The 19,200-nt window shown below is 46.5% G+C and overlaps 1 protein-coding gene and 1 long non-coding RNA gene across 2 annotated transcripts in view; one reads left to right on the top strand and one right to left on the bottom strand.

The window, feature by feature from the left end:
• Positions 1-9,886: 9,886 nt before the first annotated feature.
• Positions 9,887-17,461, bottom strand: ADAMTS1 (ADAM metallopeptidase with thrombospondin type 1 motif 1). Its single transcript, XM_008145745.3, has 9 exons — positions 16,287-17,461; positions 14,384-14,730; positions 13,901-14,033; positions 13,365-13,529; positions 12,611-12,897; positions 12,208-12,394; positions 11,942-12,117; positions 10,872-11,047; positions 9,887-10,722 (listed from the first exon to the last, which is right to left on the bottom strand). Exons 1-9 carry the CDS (start codon positions 16,960-16,962, stop codon positions 10,023-10,025), a joined length of 2,847 nt encoding a protein of 948 aa, XP_008143967.1. The 5' UTR covers positions 16,963-17,461; the 3' UTR covers positions 9,887-10,022.
• The window catches only part of LOC129148547 (uncharacterized), a 49,258-nt gene continuing 46,788 nt past the window's right edge, over positions 16,731-19,200 (top strand). The window contains exon 1 of the long non-coding RNA XR_008555508.1: positions 16,731-16,779. This is a non-coding gene — a long non-coding RNA (uncharacterized LOC129148547). The remainder of the gene's footprint in view (positions 16,780-19,200) is intronic.

Here is a 19,200-nt window from a genome sequence, read left to right as displayed (position 1 = left end):
ATGCTCTTACCTTATTGAAGAAGTACCTGACACCTGGAGAAATTAAGCTTGCTCACGGTCACATATTTAATTAGTAAAACATCCAGGATTCCCAGCCTGTTCACTGCAAGTAGAAGGGCTGAAGAAATGTTTGTGTTTGATATTCTAAATCATAGCACTAGAGCATGGCAAGAGCGTCATGCTGGAGAACTGTAATAGCCGACAAAGCATTCTTGTATACACAGGGGCTGGTTATTTTTTTGTAAAATAAGATTTTTGAGGAGATTGTGGGTTTACTATGAAGAGCTTTAATAAGTCCTAGGTTTTAAGGAGGGGAAAAGATGAGTTTATGCATAGATCCAAGGGAGTCTGGGTTCTTTGTGGCTTTGGTCAGACACACAATTATTATCATAAACTAACTCCATTTTCTTCTAGTGCATATACAGTAATATGCATGTATATTTGCTAAGTATACCCTCTCTGCCTATATATTTATACTCTTTTTTAAAATATATTTTATTGATTTTTTTACAGAGAGGAATTGAGAGGGATAGAGAGTTAGAAACATCGATCAGCTGCCTCCTGCACACCTCCCACTGGGGATGTGCCCACAACCAAGGTACGTGCCCTTGACCGGATTTGAACCTGGGACCTTTCAGCCTGCAGGTCAAGGCTCTATCCACTGAGCCAAACCGGTTTCGGCTATATTTATACTCTTATCTGGGAGGACCAGAGACACATTTTATGGCATAGATTTGGATGTCGAGTTGAAAGACACCAGTCCAGTATGGAAAGCATCATCCAGAAATGCAGATGGTCCCTTGAGACGCACACAGTCAATCAGGGCAGAAAAAGTTGAATGTAACTAGGAACAGACTTGGTGTCAAAGGTCTTTGTTAAGAGGACAGAGCATCTTCCACAGCCTCCCCACTAATCTTTCCTCATTGATGCTGTCCCACGCTATAACTGCTACCTTCACATCAGCCACCACAGGAAGATTGGACTGTTTACTATGTACCAGGGACTGGGTTGAACACTTTGCAGGTATTACAGAATTGGATCCTACACCAACGGCATAAGAGTAAGTTACTATTATCATTGCTCCCATTTTATAGATGGGAAATTGAGGTAAGGCTGGGGTTCCAACCCAAGCAGCCTGATTCAAGATTTTGCGTCTTCAGCCACCATGTCAAGCAACCTCTCAATAGAACTGACTTTTTTTCAACAAACCAAAGTCCACATTCGAAAGCACTGTGGCCCTTTTAAGGTTGTTATTTGGGAAACACACACACCTTTTCTAGGAAGGCTGCCCTGGCTTCAGTAGTTCTGGACTGGTTCCACTGGAATCACCTTTGGAGCCTGCAGCTCATTCTTTGAATGTTGCCTGTGGTGGCAAATCTCTCTTTGAAGGAGGTTTTAATTTTGGATACAACCAAAGTCCTCCGCAGCCAAGTATGATGACTAAGGTGGGTCTCCAAGCTGGGTGTTGCCATATTTGGTCAAAAATGAAATATAGTCGGGAGGCAATGAGACAAGTTGCTTCTCTCAATTGGCTCCGAGGACAGTTCCAAGGAAGAGCTTGGTCCTTGGAGAAGTAGCTGCTCTGGGCTCATGACTCACAGCCCAAAGTAATTAAACTTGGGGAAGAGAGGTGTCCGTTTAAACATGTGAGTTTGGGTGCATTTAATTCAAAGGTTACATCACTTGCCTCTGTAACTTGGTTTTATTTGTAATATCCAAAGATTCTATACTGGCTTCAGATCACTCTTTACAAAACTAAGTCAACTTCAGATCAGTGGGATTGGCCATCTGGTTGAGTGAGCTGGCATAAAGCGACCAAGGCAGGAAGCATCTTTCTGGGTCTCTTATACATACTCTTAATTCTTTGCTCCATGCTGGAAGGGCTCGCTGGTCCTCACTGGATGGATGCCGCCACCCAGTCTAACTGGTGGCGGCATCTATGCATTCAGTTGCCATTTTGAGGAGTTGAGAAGAGCAGATCACATGGATCAGCCACCTGGGCTATTGCTATTCCTTCCCCAATATCTGGAACATACATGCAATAAACAGAATGTTTGTGTTCCTCCCAAATTTATATGTTGAAATCCGAACTCCCAGTGTGATGGTCTTAAGAGATGGGGCCTTTGACAGGTGATGAGGTCATGAGGGTGGAGCCCCCATCAGTGGGATTGGCGGCCTGCTGAAAGGGACACCGGGGATCTCTCTTGCCTTCTTTCTACCACGTGAACATATACTAACAAGTTGGTGGTATGCAGCCCAGAAGAGAGCTCGCACCAGAACCTGACGACCATGCTGGCATCCGGAACTCGGATTTCCAGCCTCCAGAACTATGAGAAATAAATTTCTGTTGTTTATAAATTACCCAGTCTTGCCCTGACCAGTTTGGCTCAGTAGATGGAGCATCGGCCTGCAAACTGAAGGGTCTCAGGTTCGATTCCAGTCAAGGGCATGTACCTTGGTTTCGGGCACATCCCCAGTAGGGGGTGTGCAGGAGGCAGCTGATCAATGTTTCTCTCTCATGGATGTTTCTAACACTCTATCCCTCTCCCTTTCCTCTCTGTAAAAAAATCAATAAAATATATTTTAAAACATAAAATAAATTACCCAGTCTCTAGTACTTTGCAACAACAATCCAAACTAATGGCCTATTTTAATTCTATTTAACCTGGTGTCAGGCCTACTGTGTCCACTCCTCTGAAATTCCTTGACCCTTTGACCTGCAGCGGTCTCTCCCTTCTGTAATTCTGACCTTACATTATGCATGCATGCAACTCATTGGACTCGCTTCCTTGTATTGTTAATTAACTTTTCATGTGCATATCTTTTGTTTCTCCTGTTACATTGTAAGACTGAAGGCAAGATTGTCTTTCTTCTTCCCTCCCTATCTCCCTATCTCCCTCTCTTCCATCCTTTTTACCTATTTATTTTTCTTTATTGCCTTTCTTGTGGGCGGCTTCTGAGTCTCTAGGACAGGGCTTTGTACAAAACAGGGGCTCAGTGGTACTTACTGATTCTTACCCATATTTGTAATATCAGCAGAATGATGATCTAATTGTCTGCTCTGCAGATTTATCTTCTCTACTGTAATTTTCTTAAGAAAATACTACTTTGGGTTTTTTTCTTTTTCTTGTCTCTTGAGCATATACTTCTTAAAGATGTGTAATTATATTTCAGGGAAAGAGAGACTAAATTAAACATTTTTATTATTTATTCAAAGTGATTAAGGTAAAAATATATGGCCAAGAATAGATTCTATTTTCTTAACAAGAGATGTTTTACTTAAAGATATGTTGTTAAAATATAAAGGACTTCTCTTGTCAGCCAGAAAACCTTTGTGGTTGACAATTTGATTCTTCAGCGGTCTCTGTCAGTGTATTACTTAAAAGTAAAGCATTTGCTCTCACAGTATTAGTTTCCTCTCTCCTGTGGGTTCTGAATATAAATAAGTGTAATATCCAGTAATCTGAAGACAAACAACTTCATTGTTATCGATGCTCTGTAATTAACGAAACCTCACATTTTAGATTGTATCTTTTTTGTGGTTACTGATCATTTAAGTCATGATATGTTAGAAAGAATTAATGGCATGGTATTTTTTCTCCCTAAAGTCCCACAATTGGTGGATGGCAAAATCTCTCAGATAAACAAATACTGAGTTCTCTAATCCTGGTCTGTCCATAATCCTTTTTTAATTCTTCTGTGAAGTTACACTTTTGCCTTCTGCCAGTTGTGCTGAGAATTGAATATTACCGTGTTTCAACTGTGCCTGTGATTCTGTGTAGTCCAAAGTGAGGTTTGGATATGTTTATGATTGTATGGGATAAAAAGCTTTTCCAGGCATTCAGCTTTGTTTACATTTTAATCTTTCAAATGTTTCACACGCACATGATTATCAAAGAAAAAAAAAAATGCAATTCTAGCTGTTATAGCTTTTGGTAAATGGCCTTTGTTTTAGGAAAGGAAAATGGGAGAGCCAAGGCCAGAGACAAACAGGATATTCTGATTTCTTCAAAATACAGGCTTTAACTAATATCCCACTTCTACACGAAATTATCCTAATGGTATAAAGAACATTCCAGAATATCTTGTACTTTGATAAGTAGATAATACCTCTATGGATCTTTAAGAGCAGAGGACCCTGCCCAAAGATTTGGAGATCCAGCGTTTGTGATTGTGGGTCTTCATTGCTCAAAATGAAGGCCTCCCACCAACTGCCATTTATTCAGAATTTGTTTATCAAGCTGGTGTGGTGTCTGCCCTGCTCCTCTTCCCTTTCCCCTCCAGTATCCTTTGAATATGTCCTGTTTTATCAATACCTCTGGCTTGCTCTGAGACCAGTCTGAGATGAAAGCCAAGCCTGTTACTCCTAGTCTCCTTAACATCTTGTGTGGAAATGTTGAAGGTGAAAGATTCTGGAAGCTTCAGAACTGAGTAAACCAACTTGAAATGAGTGAGAAGTCAGAAAGATATTGTCATATCCCTCCCTGCAGGCATTGCTGAGCTGCTGCGTTCTTTATTTGGGGCACTTCGCTGCTTTTATGGAACACACTGCAGAGACCCGCTAAGCTCTTAGCCCACTTTATAGAGGAAAAAAGGAGAGACACTCTGAACACAACTAATCTAACCCATCTGGTGAAGAGCTTCGGGTAGAAATCAGAGATCTTTGATCCTGGCCCATTCATTTCATCTTTCACTGAGAACCTCATCTTTAACTTCAAGGTTGTCAAATGTGGCCTCTCTCTGGGCCGACCACTGCATTCCTGCTTCAGCAATGGGCCTGCCTCCCTCAACTTCGGAAACTAAGAATCCCTCTAAGTGCCTTCATATTAATTCTGTCTCTTCATCTTCACTCAGATTTACATATATATATATAATGTCTATCTATCTATGTATCTATCTACCTAGCTATCATTCTTTGGTATATACTTCATGTAGCCTTAAGAGGTTTTTTTGTTTTGTTTTGTTTTTAATCATTAAAATTGAATTCTAGACCTGACCAGGTGGTTGAGTTAGTTGGAGCATCATCCTGTACACCAAAAGGTTGCAAGTTCGATTCCTGTCAAGGTACATATCTAGGTTGCAGGTTCTGATCATATCTCTCTCTTTCCTCCCTTCCTCTCTAAAATCAATAAACATATCCTCGGGTGAGGATTTAAAAAAATGATTGAATTCTGGATACAGGCAAGCAAAACATGGCAGTCCTATTTTCATTCTCTCTACTTAATTTTCTTCTTGGTGCAAAATAAAAGTTCTAGAAGCCTATAATATGAAACAGTGAATTTTTTAATAGCCTATGATAATATTTAAATCAAGCTTCTTAAAAAATTGATATATTCAACACTTATTACAACAAAGGATTTACTTAATTGCTTTATATCTTATTGCTACAAATACAAATATGACTTTTCTCCCTTTCTTTCTCCCTTTCTATTTCTCCCTTTCTTTTTCTTTCAGTTATCACATGGTTTACTCTTGCATGCTGTACCAAGCTGTTTCAGAGAGTGTTTCAGTATTTTGAAGTATGTGTACTTTAAATACATTTATTCTCAAAAAAAAACATGTAAAAGAGTAGAAAAGGGCAAGTATATATATCATATCTTAAATGTTTTTTTCATATTTTCTAAAGGATTCTTCTAAAACACAGAATATAAAGATTTAAGCCAATCAAATCAATCCATTTGTGTGTGTTTGTCTTGGTTGTGTAATCTTTTATTGTTTCTATGTTCAGATCTTCTTCCTCATCCAGTAATAACTATTTCTATATATTTACTAATACTTCTTAAGGTTTCCATTTAAATGTTTTAATTTTTTATGTAACTGAAATTTAAGTGGCTGAACGGTCTGAAGAAGGCTCTAATTCCCCCCTCCCCCACCCCAACACATTTTTATTTTTTCATTTAAGGCTATGTTTGGGATGATCTTTTTTAACTCACCGATTTATGTTGCTAACTTCATCATGGTTGCTAAAGCTTTATTTCAAAGCTTTTTTCACCCATAGATTTGCTTGTCAATAATTCTACAAGTACCACTTTTTTCTAATTGCAATTTTTCAAATCAGGTCAAACAAGTATCTTACATTGCACTTTGTTTATAGTTATGTTTCTCTTATCTTCACCAAATTGATTTCCTCAGATGAATTTTAGAATGGTGCTATCAAGTTCTAAAAAAATTATGAATGGCTAATGATTGGAATCATTATATCTACTCATTTTAGGACAAAATAAAAAGGTTTGTGACTTAAAGGAATTTGTATGCCTCTTGCTTTAGTCAAGTCTTCTTTTACGTCTTTGTAAAGTTTTGCACTTTTTTTTTTTTACATACTTGGTTTGCCCTTACCTAGAGAGAGGTATTAAAGACAAATAGAATTGTCCTTACCTGTTGATTATCCTTTGCATTTTTAACAATTTTAAATTGATACATAGATGTTCTACTATCTTGGACAGATATTTTATTGTAGATTCTATTTTTAATATACAAGAAATGTCATTCTTTATTTTGCTTAGTGATTTTCCATCTTCAGCATAATTTTGGCTGATATCATTTTATTCCAACTTTGTTTCTACTGTTTGCCTGATAAATCTTTGGACTTCTTTTAAGAAATGTCATTTTGATTTAAATAGTTCCCTTTCATTTATCATGTTATTGGACCTTATTTTTAAGCACATCCTGAAGGTATTTGTCTTTGAATAGGAAAGTTTAAACAATGTATTATCATGATAATGTGGTTGTAATTCAGTCACTTTGTTTTTTGCTTTCCATTATTTTCTTTATGGATCAAATATTACACACATCCTCTCTCTATGAAGAGATATATTTGGGTATTTACTTTTAAGAAGCATCATTCATTTATATTACCTAATTACCAAATAAAAAATGAAATGATGTCCTTTGATAACTCCAAATATAAGAAATTTCTATCCTTCAGTTATGATTTTGTTGATAAACCAAAGCATCTTCCATGTTTTACTGTTTGCGTTTCTGCCAATATCATTTGAGCTCATTCATGTCACAAAAGTCTGTGTATGGCAGGAACAGACTACGCTTTATACTGGGATACCTTTGTTCAATTTTCTTGATAGACCTAGCACCCCCATCCTTTGCATAAATAATTTTTTATTTTCTTTCATTTTAAAAAACCAATGAGATTAGAAAATTGTGGGTGTTGTTTATTATTCCTAAGTCACGTAAAGACCTATAGTGCCCTCTTCTAAAGGCAGATTAAACAAGGAGCAAAAATTGGAAACAATTTTTGTCCATTTTTGCATGAAAGCTCTGATTCAAAAGTTTTGCTTGCATGGCGTAGTTGGAATGCTAGAGAAAGTGCTTATTGAGTGCTTTACAAATTAGGTATTTTAATTAATATTCAACATTATGCCAGCTCATCATTTATAGCTGTACCATGAGTGAGCACAAAATAGTTCATCTTTTGAAGCAGGTGCCTGATCAATCTCACAAAACCAGATGTATTTTGAACTAAACCCTCTTTGCTGTCAAGATTGCTGTGAAAATTTTAAACTGCTCAGTTTATTGATAAAAGGAAAATCTCCTCAGCAGAGGGCTAAATATATAAGGTGGTGACTTAGAAAGTTGTCTGGCATTGAATATACAGAGAACAATGGAAAACCTTTTGACTGTTTTTCTCTCTTTGTGTCCTGAACTTCAGTCTCCTTGCTATGTCAAGTCAATGTGAGCCCTTTTCAAAGAAACATTAACTCATCAGTGAATTGGGCCAGATCTGAAGATGACTTCTTTATATTGTGGGTTATCATTTTAGGTACATTTATCTCATTTTATCAAATAGTTTGTATAGTGATTTGAGGGTGAGGGCACATTGCTTAAAGAGTACCATAGTACTGTGAAGCAAAAACTTAATTGTGGTAGACATCACCTTAGGCCACTGGTGATTAAGCACATGGCCAGATCCGATGGTTAACGGAATTCTATGGGACCACTAGTTCCCAGGGTGAAAAGACTCGACTTGTACTTTTCGGCTCAGAGGTCCAGGAAGTAGTAAAATATGAAACTAGAGACTAACATGACTCTCCCTTCCCCTGCCCTGCTATCTGACTTATACACCTGGCTCCAAAGAATCTTATGTAATTCTGGAGGATGGTGAAGAGAAAGATGAAAGTGTTAAGTTGGAAGTGTATGTGGCTAACTATATAACCCAAGTCTTCTAGTACATCAACTATTTCCTGGGAGAAAGGTAGGTACTTTGGAAGAAGTCTGTACTTTTAAAATAATTGATGTACCATTTCGTACTTAGAATACAGTCATTCACAAAAGTCTACACAGAGTGTCATTGGTGCTCCAGGGTGTCTCTACTACAGGGTGTCTCTCAGGTATTTGTGATGAGAAAGTGGGACATTTGGCGGGCTCCACTTACCAGGCATGTCTATTAATGTAATTTAAGGCATCATTTTCTACTCAGTAGTTAAGTACTTTCATATAACATTATGTGATATAGTTGAGGAAGACATACAAATTCCAAATACTTCCAGAATCCCATTTAATTTATGGTATACATCAGAGGTCAGCAAACTACACCCAAAGAACAAATTTGGCCCACTGCCTGTTTTTGTAAATAAGATTTTATTAAAACACTGCCATACCCATTCATGTATTGCCCATGGCTGTCTTCATGCTACAACAGCACATTTAAGTAGTTGGGACAGAGATGGTATGGGCCACAAAGCCAAAAGTATTTATGATCTGGCTCTTTACAGAAGAAGTCTGCCAATCATTTGTATATATTATACATTAGTAACAAACCTATCTATCACCAAAGATACCATAGCTTCCTTTCTTTGCAACAGTCACACAATCCAGGATATATAAAATACATTTCATTAGAATGAAATCTTACTTCCAAAGAATTTAAGAAAATATCTGTTCTTCAAATTCAGTATTTATGCCTCGAATTTCCTTCCTAGAACTAAATTCCCACTTAAAAAAAAAATACACACATATTCGAAAAGTGTTCTTTTATTATTTCTAGTAACATATATTGTATAAATACTCTATTTTTATATGCCCTTTTACAATCACGGTATAACTTAAGAGTTTTATCATTAAAAAGAAATGTATAAAAATAAATATGTTATTATAGGCATTTATTACATACTATAGTCCTTCTTAGAAGGAACACACAAACCAATACTTATAAAGTACATAGAATTTATAGTAACGTATTTTACTATATACACATGGAAAAAGTGATCCTCTTTCATAGTAGAAGAGCTGAACAGACATTCACCAGGATATGACTGCTGGACCAGCTGCTGGGGATGGACCTGCTACCCCTCAGGAGCCTCCCCATCACGAGACAAATGACCTCACTGTCCCCTAACACTGGGGACCCCGTGGTGCTCACCCTTTTCTTGTTCTGGCATTACTTCCTTTTTTTGTGTGATCTCGCTGACTTTCTTGAGACTCAAACTGGTTTTTCACATGCACATTCCTAAGGTAGGCTTACACAGGGAGGAATGGAAGGTGGAGGTACCGAGCTGGGGGTGCCTGCTCTGGATTTACCAGCACCCGACACATCGCTGCTGTTTTCCCCTTGGAGATTCAGTGCGTTTTTTTACAAACACAGGACTTGTTTCTTCGTCAAGATAAATGCACAAAGACAGGAGAATGGCGCACAAAGGTAATGATGGAGTCACTGGACATGCTCAACGTTTCTCTCCACGGTGGACATTCTTCAATTCTTAACTCTCGGCAGAAAAGATGACATAGACATTCTCTGAAACCACCGCAATCATAAACAGAGCTGGTCAAAGCTCCTCTTTGGACTCCCTTCTTTCTCCCTCCATTGCCAGTGATGTCAAGTAAGCCACGCCTTACGCTAAGAATCTCCTTGTTCTCCTGCTTTGCCTTTCCCCAGGACACCAAGTAGTGAATGAGTACCAGGGAACAGGGATGGTAACATCACCAGCAAGGTCTACTGGATCCCTCCAGCCTTCTTGATTTCAGTGCCTCAGCCCTTCCTCACCTCGTCTTCCCCTCCGCACGCAGCCCGCTTAACTGCACTCGGCCGTGGTGCAAAAGTCTATGTAATGTTTAGGCTTCTTTAAAGGATCGCAGCTCTCGTGGGCCAGCACCCCCCCATCGTGGGACAGACACTGCAAGGTTCTCTTTTTGTAGCCCTTCCCACAAGTCTTGGAACAGGGGGACCAGTCCCCCAGCTGCCAGTGGGGGCAGGGCAGGTCCGCGCAGGGTCGGGTGCTGGCTGGCTTCACTTCCTTGGCACACTCGGAAGCAGGCTGCCCGTTGAGGTCTCGGCACTCCACCAGTCTCCTCTGCACCCCCTGCCCGCACGACTTGGAGCATTCGCCCCACTCCCCGATGACCCACTCTGAGAAGGTAGGGATGGCATTGAAAGGCTCCTTCTTCTTCTTCACGAAGTAGGTGTATTTGATTTTCGGCCGGAGGGCATTGCCCACCGTGAGGACCTGGATGGTCAAGGGCTCCTTGAGGGGGCTGAAGCTGCGGATTCTTTCCAGCGCCGCCGAGGAGCCGCTGTACCTCAAGGCGGTGCCCTTGTACGTGATGTCTTGCTCTAAGGTGGACAGGGTGAAGTCGCCGTTCAGGATGTATGTGCCATCGGCGGCTTTGATGGCCAGGAAGCTGCCAGTGTTTCTGGATCCCCTCTGGTTCCGTTGCTTCACTTCAATGTTGGTGGCTCCCGCTGGGATGGTGACGATATCATGATAGCCAGGACTGCGGGCAAGAAGAGCAGAAAGAAAGATCGCTCATTCACTGGCTAGTATGTGGCTTAGCTAATCATCTAGAATACAATGTTTACCAGACCTGTAAAAAGGAACATCTAAGTGATAGGATCCTCGGGAGTACGGCATTTTCAGACTTACTTTGAACTGGTAGCCGATCCTGATATTTTCTTGCATGTGGATCCATTTCCTCCACAAATGCCACATTTATCAAATTTCTTTTTGGAGTCGATGATGCGATCACAACCAGCTTTTACACACTGGCCTTGCACGCAGACAGAGGTGGAGTCGGGGCTGCATGGAGTACCATCTACCACCTGAGAAAGGAAGAACAGGTATCTGGTGTCACACATTAACCAGGGGAGACATGGAGCTATAACTACAGAAGTTTCCCTCATTAACATCACATCTCTGATTTCCTGACCATTGCAATAAAACAGTACTCTATACATGCCATACACCACCTTCTCTGTCTTTTTTTCCCCATAGCACATAATGACATCTGAAAAAATTACACATTTTTTTAAGTATTTGTTTATTGACCTATCTTACTTCTACCTAAGATCAATGAAAGCAGAAATTTTTGTCAATTTTTTATGGCTGTATCCTCAGAATAATGCCTGGATAAGTAGGTGCTGAATGAATCACTTACTAAATATTGAATTTGCAAGTGAAGAATACTTTTATGGCCTACAGTGATAATGACACATGAGATTTCAACCAAATTCAATACATTGTTCTACCTCAGCCAGTTTAGCCCCTCAGTCAAACAGTAAAACGATGCTTTTGCTGGTTCCATATGTATTCTTAAACACAAAAGGCATCAAAGCTCAGACTTCCATTTTAATAAGTCTGTTTGCACATGCTCCTGCTAGTCACCCAGTAACAACACGTACTTGGACCGTGCCTGGGCTATTTTCCAAAACTACTGGTTGGCTGCCCTGCTAATACATAATTTATCTAGCCTAGTCAAGGGCTCTTGTTTATAAGAATAATAAGAAGAAATTGCAAGAATCCTCAGTGCCGAATTCAGCTTCATTCATAACTCGACACAACACCAAACAAATCCGGCTGAGGTATCCCGAAGAAAACGAAGTCTAATTTGAAACCGAACATAGTCATATACCAATTAAAGAACGTGCCTATAGGTGGCATGAAAAGGTAGCAAGCCAAGGTCTTAGGCAAAAAGTAGGTGGCAAAGCTTCTTCTACCTTGGGCTGCAGAACGAAGAAGTAACCAATGCCTTTGGCTTGACAGATGAGCTTGCACCTGTCCTTTGGGGAGACCCCAGCGTACTTGGGTGTCCACTCCACTGCGGGCCCACTCCCGAAGGACGCTTTGGAGAACTCGTTGTGTGCCTCACACTGCTCCTCTCTAAAGGTTTTACCTGGAAAGAGCAGGACAGAACGGCATTATCAGTTTCCACCCCTTAACTGCCTCTGGGCGGGCACAGCTTTCTTGCCCGTTTTCAACTCACCATTGCTGTCTGGACAGTCCTCGATGTTGCATGATCTGTAGCGCACACGCTTGCCTTCACAGTACTTCCCTCCGTTCTTTGGGACTGGGTTGTCACATTCCCTCATGGTGTACTGAACGCCTCCACCGCAGGTTCTCGAGCAGTCTCCCCAGGGTCCCCATGGCCCCCAGCTTCCATGAACAGGCGTCTACGTGGGGACACAAGTCACCAGATTAGAATTCTCTACAGAGACCTTCTTAGGGAATACAAGAGAAAAATACGAGACAAGGAATCAATTGCAAAAGGAATCTATCTTCCCGGCCCGAGAACAGAGTTGGGGTGTTGAACGTGCCATCAGCCATTCTGGCCTCCCTGTGTTCGATTCCGAATTGTAAAGGAGTGTGCGCCTGAGCAGGAAACTCACATCAAAATGCTTCTTGTCGGTCTTGTTCACACACTTGCCGTTGACACACCATTTCCCCTCGCCGCAGCTGGTGCCGTCCGCCCAAGGGAAGTGTTTGGTTTGGCACACCAGCAACCCACCGGAGGTGCCCGTGCACCAGAGGGTGGTGCACGTGCTGGCTGCATCGGGGCAGTGTTTGGAGTCTTCCCCAAATGTAAATTGGCACTGCCGGTTGGCATCATACAAGGTCCCAGGAAGGTCAGAGGGGAGCTGCAGGGGGCTCTGGGGCTTGTCCATCAAACATTCCCCTGCAAAAACAAAATAAACAAAAAAACCCAACTATTAACCACTGTGAATAACTAATAAATGAAAGCACGTAGCGGGTAGATCGATTCCAGCAAATATTTATCATAAAGAGATAATATATAGCAAAGCTATTTGAAAGCTGTCAAACTTTTGGAGAAGATGCCAGAGAAATGTAAACGAAGATACACTTAAATGGAGAGATTATCCTCAATGGGGTATTTCTGCATTAACAATGACAGGGAATGACTGTTCTGCTAAAAATTCAAATTCATGCACATTGGGAATGACTTGGCCAGAAGCGCTATCTTTTATTGGAGTTAAGATCTAAAAATGCATGCGCTTGGCAGTGAAAGTAATCTGGAAGGAAAATATCAAGAACAAAAAAAAAAAGAAAAAGGAGCCTGTTTAATTAGAACTTTACAGATAGGAGGCTGGATGCCATGTAGAAAGAGTAGTTGGAGCGTCTTACCATGACCGTTATCCAGAAATGAGGTAATCATGTAGGCGCTGCAGGGAGACCAGGGCTGGCTGCGGTCCAAGTTGGAAAGCATTGACGCCATCATGTGGGAATCCCGGTTGACATTAAGGCTGGCACATTGCTTCGCGTCATCGTGTGGCATGTTAAACACGTGGCCTAAGAAGCAATCCGAAACTCACATTAAAACATAGGTAAATGTGCAGCATTTTATCCCAAATAGGGATATTTCTAGAGGAAAAAAAAAAAAGAACACCTATTTTGAAGACAATGTCTACACAATGTCTACATTGTACAGAGTGTAAACAAACGTATACGATCTCCAAATGTCCATAGCTCCAATGATCTTATTGGTATTCTAATAAAGATGATCATGGTTAGAACAATTAAAAAATATTTTCTGCAATTTCTAAGAAGCCCTGGCACCTAGCATAGCAATATAACCTACAGACTCTCTCTCAAATTGATATATTGTTTTTCAGTTTGAATTCACAAATTGAGCTTCGCTCTTTACTCCGAAACAGACTCACCTAATTCATGGGCTGTGGTGAAGGCAGCTTGTAAGCCATCATCTTCTATGACAGAGCAGCTTCTGCTGGGATCACAGACAGTTCCAACATCAGCCATCCCGAGGGTGTCACATGTCTGCGTGCCACACAGGTCCTACAAGGACAAAGGTATATCCTGATTAATAGGGACATCCCATGAACTTGGGGGTCTTTCGGGGCAAGGTGCACCTTCACCTATGTCTCGGAGCATCCACATTCATTGTTACCGAGCTGTCCTTTTAGGAGCGCTCTGTGACTTTCATCAATATTTCTTCCTAGTGCTACTCAAACAGGCCTGTGCAACTTGAGATATGAAAACTGTAGAAGCAACGAGGAGATCGACGGGCCACGCTAGCCGATTAAAAAGATGCAAGTGCCAAACACTGGTGACATGCCTTAGCGACATGGGTCACACAGTGGACTCCCCAGGGGACCCTATCATACTTAGCCCTGTCTTCCTCTCACCTGCCTGGTGAACAGAATCGCCGTGTCGTAGTGTTCGGCATCTCGGTCACTGGGCGGGTTGTGCTGTTTCTGCCAGCTGCAGAAGTTGCGCAGAGTGAGGGCCGCGTTGGAAGTCACTTCTGGTCCCTTCTGTTCCTCATAGATGACCAGGATCTTCACGACCACCAGGCTAACAGAATTGCGAATGCTGGGGTGCTTGTACAACCGGGCTGCCACCGAGAACAAGGTGAGGAGGTAGTTCTTCAGGCCGCTGCCGTGGAACTCTGCCATGGACTGGTCAGCCACCAGCATGGTTTCCACATAGCGGGGGCTGGACACGAACCGCTTCTTTCTTACGCTCCCACTTCCTGGAAAGGAATAAGAAAGACAGTTTGCTCAGGGGCAGTCTAGCCGAGAATAATTCCCTCCCCGGAGGACTAGTATATAAGGAAAGCCTAACCCGTCAAAGCAAATAAAACAAAAATACACCCAAGGCAACCACAACAAAAATATTTGCATCGCCGTTCACCGAAAATGTTACTTTTAAAGTTTTCTCCTTTAAATAAAATGGCCATGTGCTCCTCTGAGGGGTCAGGCTTTGTTTTTAAAAAACGTATTTGTTAATTTAAAAAAAAAATTTTTTTTGGTGAGCAGGATTTCTTTTGTCCGCCTGGAAATCCTACCATCAGAACAAGGAAGGCAGTATGTCCATCTTCCTCCCCAGCTGTAGTAAAAACTTGGAGCAAGGGCAGCAGGCAGAGGCCCTGAGTCACTCTTTCACAGGCCAGGGCTCAAATCCTGAATGAGATCATCGGGCTCCACGTGGAAGGCCCAGGGCAGGGCTGGGGCCTCTGCCAAGGGGGCCGGCCTCCAGGAATCTCTCAGCCTGCACTGCCTCTGCAATCTCATTCCAGGGGTCCCTGGGGTGCGCGGCTCCAGCCAAATCCAGGCAAAAAGACCACCCACTCTGCCCAGCAGCCTATTGCCTGCCCCACTCCAGCCGCCCCAGGGAAATAAGGCCCCGCCTCGGATTTAGTACAGGGCCCTTCAACTCCTGAAACTCAGCCCCCCCAGGGACCTGGGCTGTGTAACCACATTAACTGCTCCAAGGAGCAGATGTGCTGGGGAGAGTGGAGAACTCTAAAACGAGCCATGTGAGGAATGAAAAGAACCGGACAGTAAGCACGCCACACAACAGAGTCAGGGGAAGGAGAAGCAAGGCTTAGGGGTGGCTAACGTTCAACGGAGAGCAGAATTATGGCCGCGAGAGGGAGCGCAAACCGGGATGCCGGGTGGGAGGCGCGGAGAGGCGGGGCCCGCGGGGCCAAGACCTCCCAAGCGGGTTCTGCAGAAAGCCCAGGCCGCCGCTAGTCGTCGGGGTCAGCCTCTTCCATGGGGAAGGCGACAGAGGGCGGCCGAACAGAGGTCGCAGCGCAGCCGCGCAGTCTCCAGGGCTGCCCATTTGGAGGTCACCCGCGGCCCCGTGCCCTGCATCCCCGCCCTCCTCTGCGCCCAGGCGGTGCGCGCCCAGGCAGCGGTTACAAAACTGGTGCAAAGTTGCAACGCGACCCAAGAACACACGCGCGGCCGTAAAGCGAGATGAACTGGATGGGAAGAAGTTGCCCGCGCTCACACTCGACTAAGGTGGACCGAGTTGCGTGACCAACTCCCCCTTTCTGGTCTACATGCTTCGCCTTAGTCAGCAGGAAATCACAGGGTTTGTCTGTCCCGTCCCCATCATTCATTATTCAGGCGAACGGAACTAAGTGTTCTGGCAGGACCCCAAGCCTCCCCGCTCCCCGCCAGGTCTCCGTCCTGTCTACACACTGGAGTCTACGCTTAAGTCGAGTCTCGTAGCGAGAGTGGGGAGAGGGGGATGAATGGAGACACAAGTGAGAGAGGCATTTTTTTCTGGGACGGATACCTGTGGGCTGCCCCGAGCTCTGCGGCGCGGGGTCCCTCGGCCGCAGCGGAGCCCCGGAGTCCTCGCCCTCTGGCCCCGCGCCCCTCGCCAGCTGAGCCTCATCGTCTATAACCCCGCACTTGGCACCGCCGCCGCCCCGCCGCCTCCGCCGCAGGAGATGGAACTGGGGCCGCGTCGGCGGCTCCTCCCCGGCGGCGGCTGGGGAGAGGCGCACGGTGGCGGCGGCGGGCGCGGGCTGGATGAAGTACTCCTCGCCCTGCAGATAGAAGGCGCCGCGCACGCCCTCGCAGAGGCTGAGCGCCGCGGCTGAGCTGGGATCGCCGTTCACGGTGCCGGAGTAGAAGCAGTGCGCCAGGTCGCCGACCGGGTCGGGACTTGGAGCGTCGGACCCCCGCCTGCGTCCCACGGTCTGGAGCGTGAAGCCGGGCGCCAGGAAGCCGCGGTCCGGTTGCAGTTCCAGGCTCAGCTGCCGGCCGAAGGCGTCCAGGCGGAGGTGAGTGTCCCCGTGTCCCGGGTCGCCGCGCTCCACCGTCGGCAGCACCAGCTCCTCGTCCTCCTCGGCGGGGCGCCCGTGCGCGCTCGGCGCGACCAGCAGCGCCGCGGCCGCCGCGAGCAGCAGCCGCACGGACGCGGGCTGCGGACCCCGAGACCACCTGGCCGGCTCCGCCTTCCCCATGTCGCCGCCTGCGGTGCGCCTTCGGGACCCCGCGGGGACCGCTAGCTGCACCCGAGCCCCCGGAGGCACGGCGCGCCGCAGCGCTCCAAACGAGGAGGCTATTGTTTGGGTCGTGAGTGCGGAGCCTCGCTGGCCTCGCTCCGGAATGGATCAAGTTAAGTTACTGTTATTTCTTTGCAAGTTCACGGAGAATCAGCCACACTCGGGGCTCCCGGAGTCCCTGGGGAGTAGGCGCTGCAGTTCAGCCTGAGAACGCGAAGTTTTCCTTCTAAGCGCAGCGTTCGGGGCACCGCGCGGCTGGCGCGGGCGGGGTGGCTGCTGCGAGGACCAGGAGCGCCCCGGGACGCCTCTGGGGCGGGGGGCACCGGACCACGCGGAGATCGGTGCCTGGAGCCCCGCTTCGGCTTCCGCCTGGACCAGGGCGCCGCTCGCTCTGCGCCGGGCACTGTCCTCTCGGCCGGACCGCGCGACCTGGCTTTGCCACAGCCCCTGGCTCGGAGCGGCTTTCCTGCGAGTGCAAGGACCGGGCACTCGGGACCGCTCTTTTATAGCTTGTGGGAGGCTTCGCCACCCCCTCCCCCCTCCCCCCTCCCTCCTCCCTCTTGGCCGCCTCTCCACCCGAAGACACCGCCCCCTGAAGTCGGTGCTAGACCGCGCTCAGCGCGGCGGGCCGGGCGGGGGAGGGGACGACCTCCGCGCTGGCTCCGCGCCACCGGGCTCGTCAATCTGGGGGCGGAAGACGCCGGAGGGGGCCCTGGGACCAGTCCCTCCGTACGTCTGGGGCTGGCTGCGGGGAGAGGGACTCACTTCCACCGCGCCTTGCCCCGGCCGGCTTCCCGGACCACCCGCCCTTCCCGCCGCCCCTCCGGTGCGGAGCGCAGTCCGCTCGTGAGGCTGCAGTCCCCAGAAGGGACGATCGGGGTGGAGAGCTGAATCCCTTCTCCAAGATTCCCCTGCCCGGGAACTGGCCCTGCGAGGCCTCCCTCTCTTACCGCAGACCCCGACCCCCCAGCCTTTTCTAGAAAGGTACCCCACCGCTCCTCGCCATCTCCCTAAGCCTGCCAAGGGCCGGTTTGCTCTCTCTTCGCCCCAGTTTCTTTCCTCGGGGAAAGCATGGCTGGCCCAGCGCCTCCCCTAGAAAGCATGCTGGGGGAGGGGGCCGGGAGACACTGCCCAGGCTCTGGATGTTAACCTGCGTGTGCATTGACCTTCACCCCTACTCCTTCCAACACCGTCTCCCCCTTCGGCCGCCTCGGAGCCCCCGGGGTGGGGACCCAGGGCCACACTTCCGGAAGAGGTTATCGGGACTCGGTTCAGTGCCCTAGAGCCCCGGGAGGGAACTGCTCTTTCTCTTCCCCGTCCGAGCAAAGATGGGCTGCTGCCCAGCCGGCCCGCTTTCTTCCCCCGCGGCGGCGGCGGCCGGGCGGCGGCCAGGCGGGCGGAAACCTCCAGGGACCCCGCTTTTCCACGCAGGGACCTGCGGGATCGCTGGGGCTAGAAAGTGTGCGGTGGGGACCTTAGGAAACCGGCTTCCTTCCGGGCCCCTCCCTCTTCCCCATCGGGAGCGGGAAAGGCTGCGTCCGTGTTACCGGAGCGAGAGCCGCTGAGCCTTTCCCCCGTTAGGTCTCCCAAGAAGAAGCGGAGCGGTCCTTCCATCCAAAAGGAGGGAGGGGCTCGGTGACACAGAGGAAGGAAATGTTTCATCCTGCTTCCCCTGGCGGAAAGCCGCGGGGACAATGGTGAGAATGGCCGCCGCCGAGACCCAGGCGGACCCCAGTCCCTCCAGCGCGCGCGCCCCGCTTCCTGGGCTTGCAGGGTCTCCCTGCGCTACCGCCCCCTCCGCCCCCCACCTCTCCGTTTCCACCAGGTTTCCTCTCGGCCCCTGGGCCCTGGCCTCCCTCCTCCGCAGATGTTGCCAACCTCATCCTGTCCCAGCTCGAGGCATCCCCTTCGCTCCTCCAGCGCATCCCTCTTCCAGTGTTTGCTTTCAGAATACCTCCCAATGTCGCCTGTTTCCTCGGAGGGTTCTAGGTTGCCTCCTTGGACAAGGAGATCCACACGGCGGCTCTCGGCCCTTCAGCAGAGTTCACAGGAGAATGAGTGGCACCAAGAAGCAAACACGCCTCACTCTGGGAGAAGTGTCACAGCATCCCCCGGTCCCCAGGCATTTAGGAAGGAAGGCATGGGTTCTCCCACGTAGTTTTCTTTTTTTCTGAAGTCGCTGTCATAATTACCTGC

This window comes from Eptesicus fuscus, chromosome 3 (genome assembly GCF_027574615.1).
Source record: "Eptesicus fuscus isolate TK198812 chromosome 3, DD_ASM_mEF_20220401, whole genome shotgun sequence".
NCBI lineage: Eukaryota > Metazoa > Chordata > Mammalia > Chiroptera > Vespertilionidae > Eptesicus > Eptesicus fuscus.
This window is presented reverse-complemented; position numbering and strand designations above follow the sequence as displayed.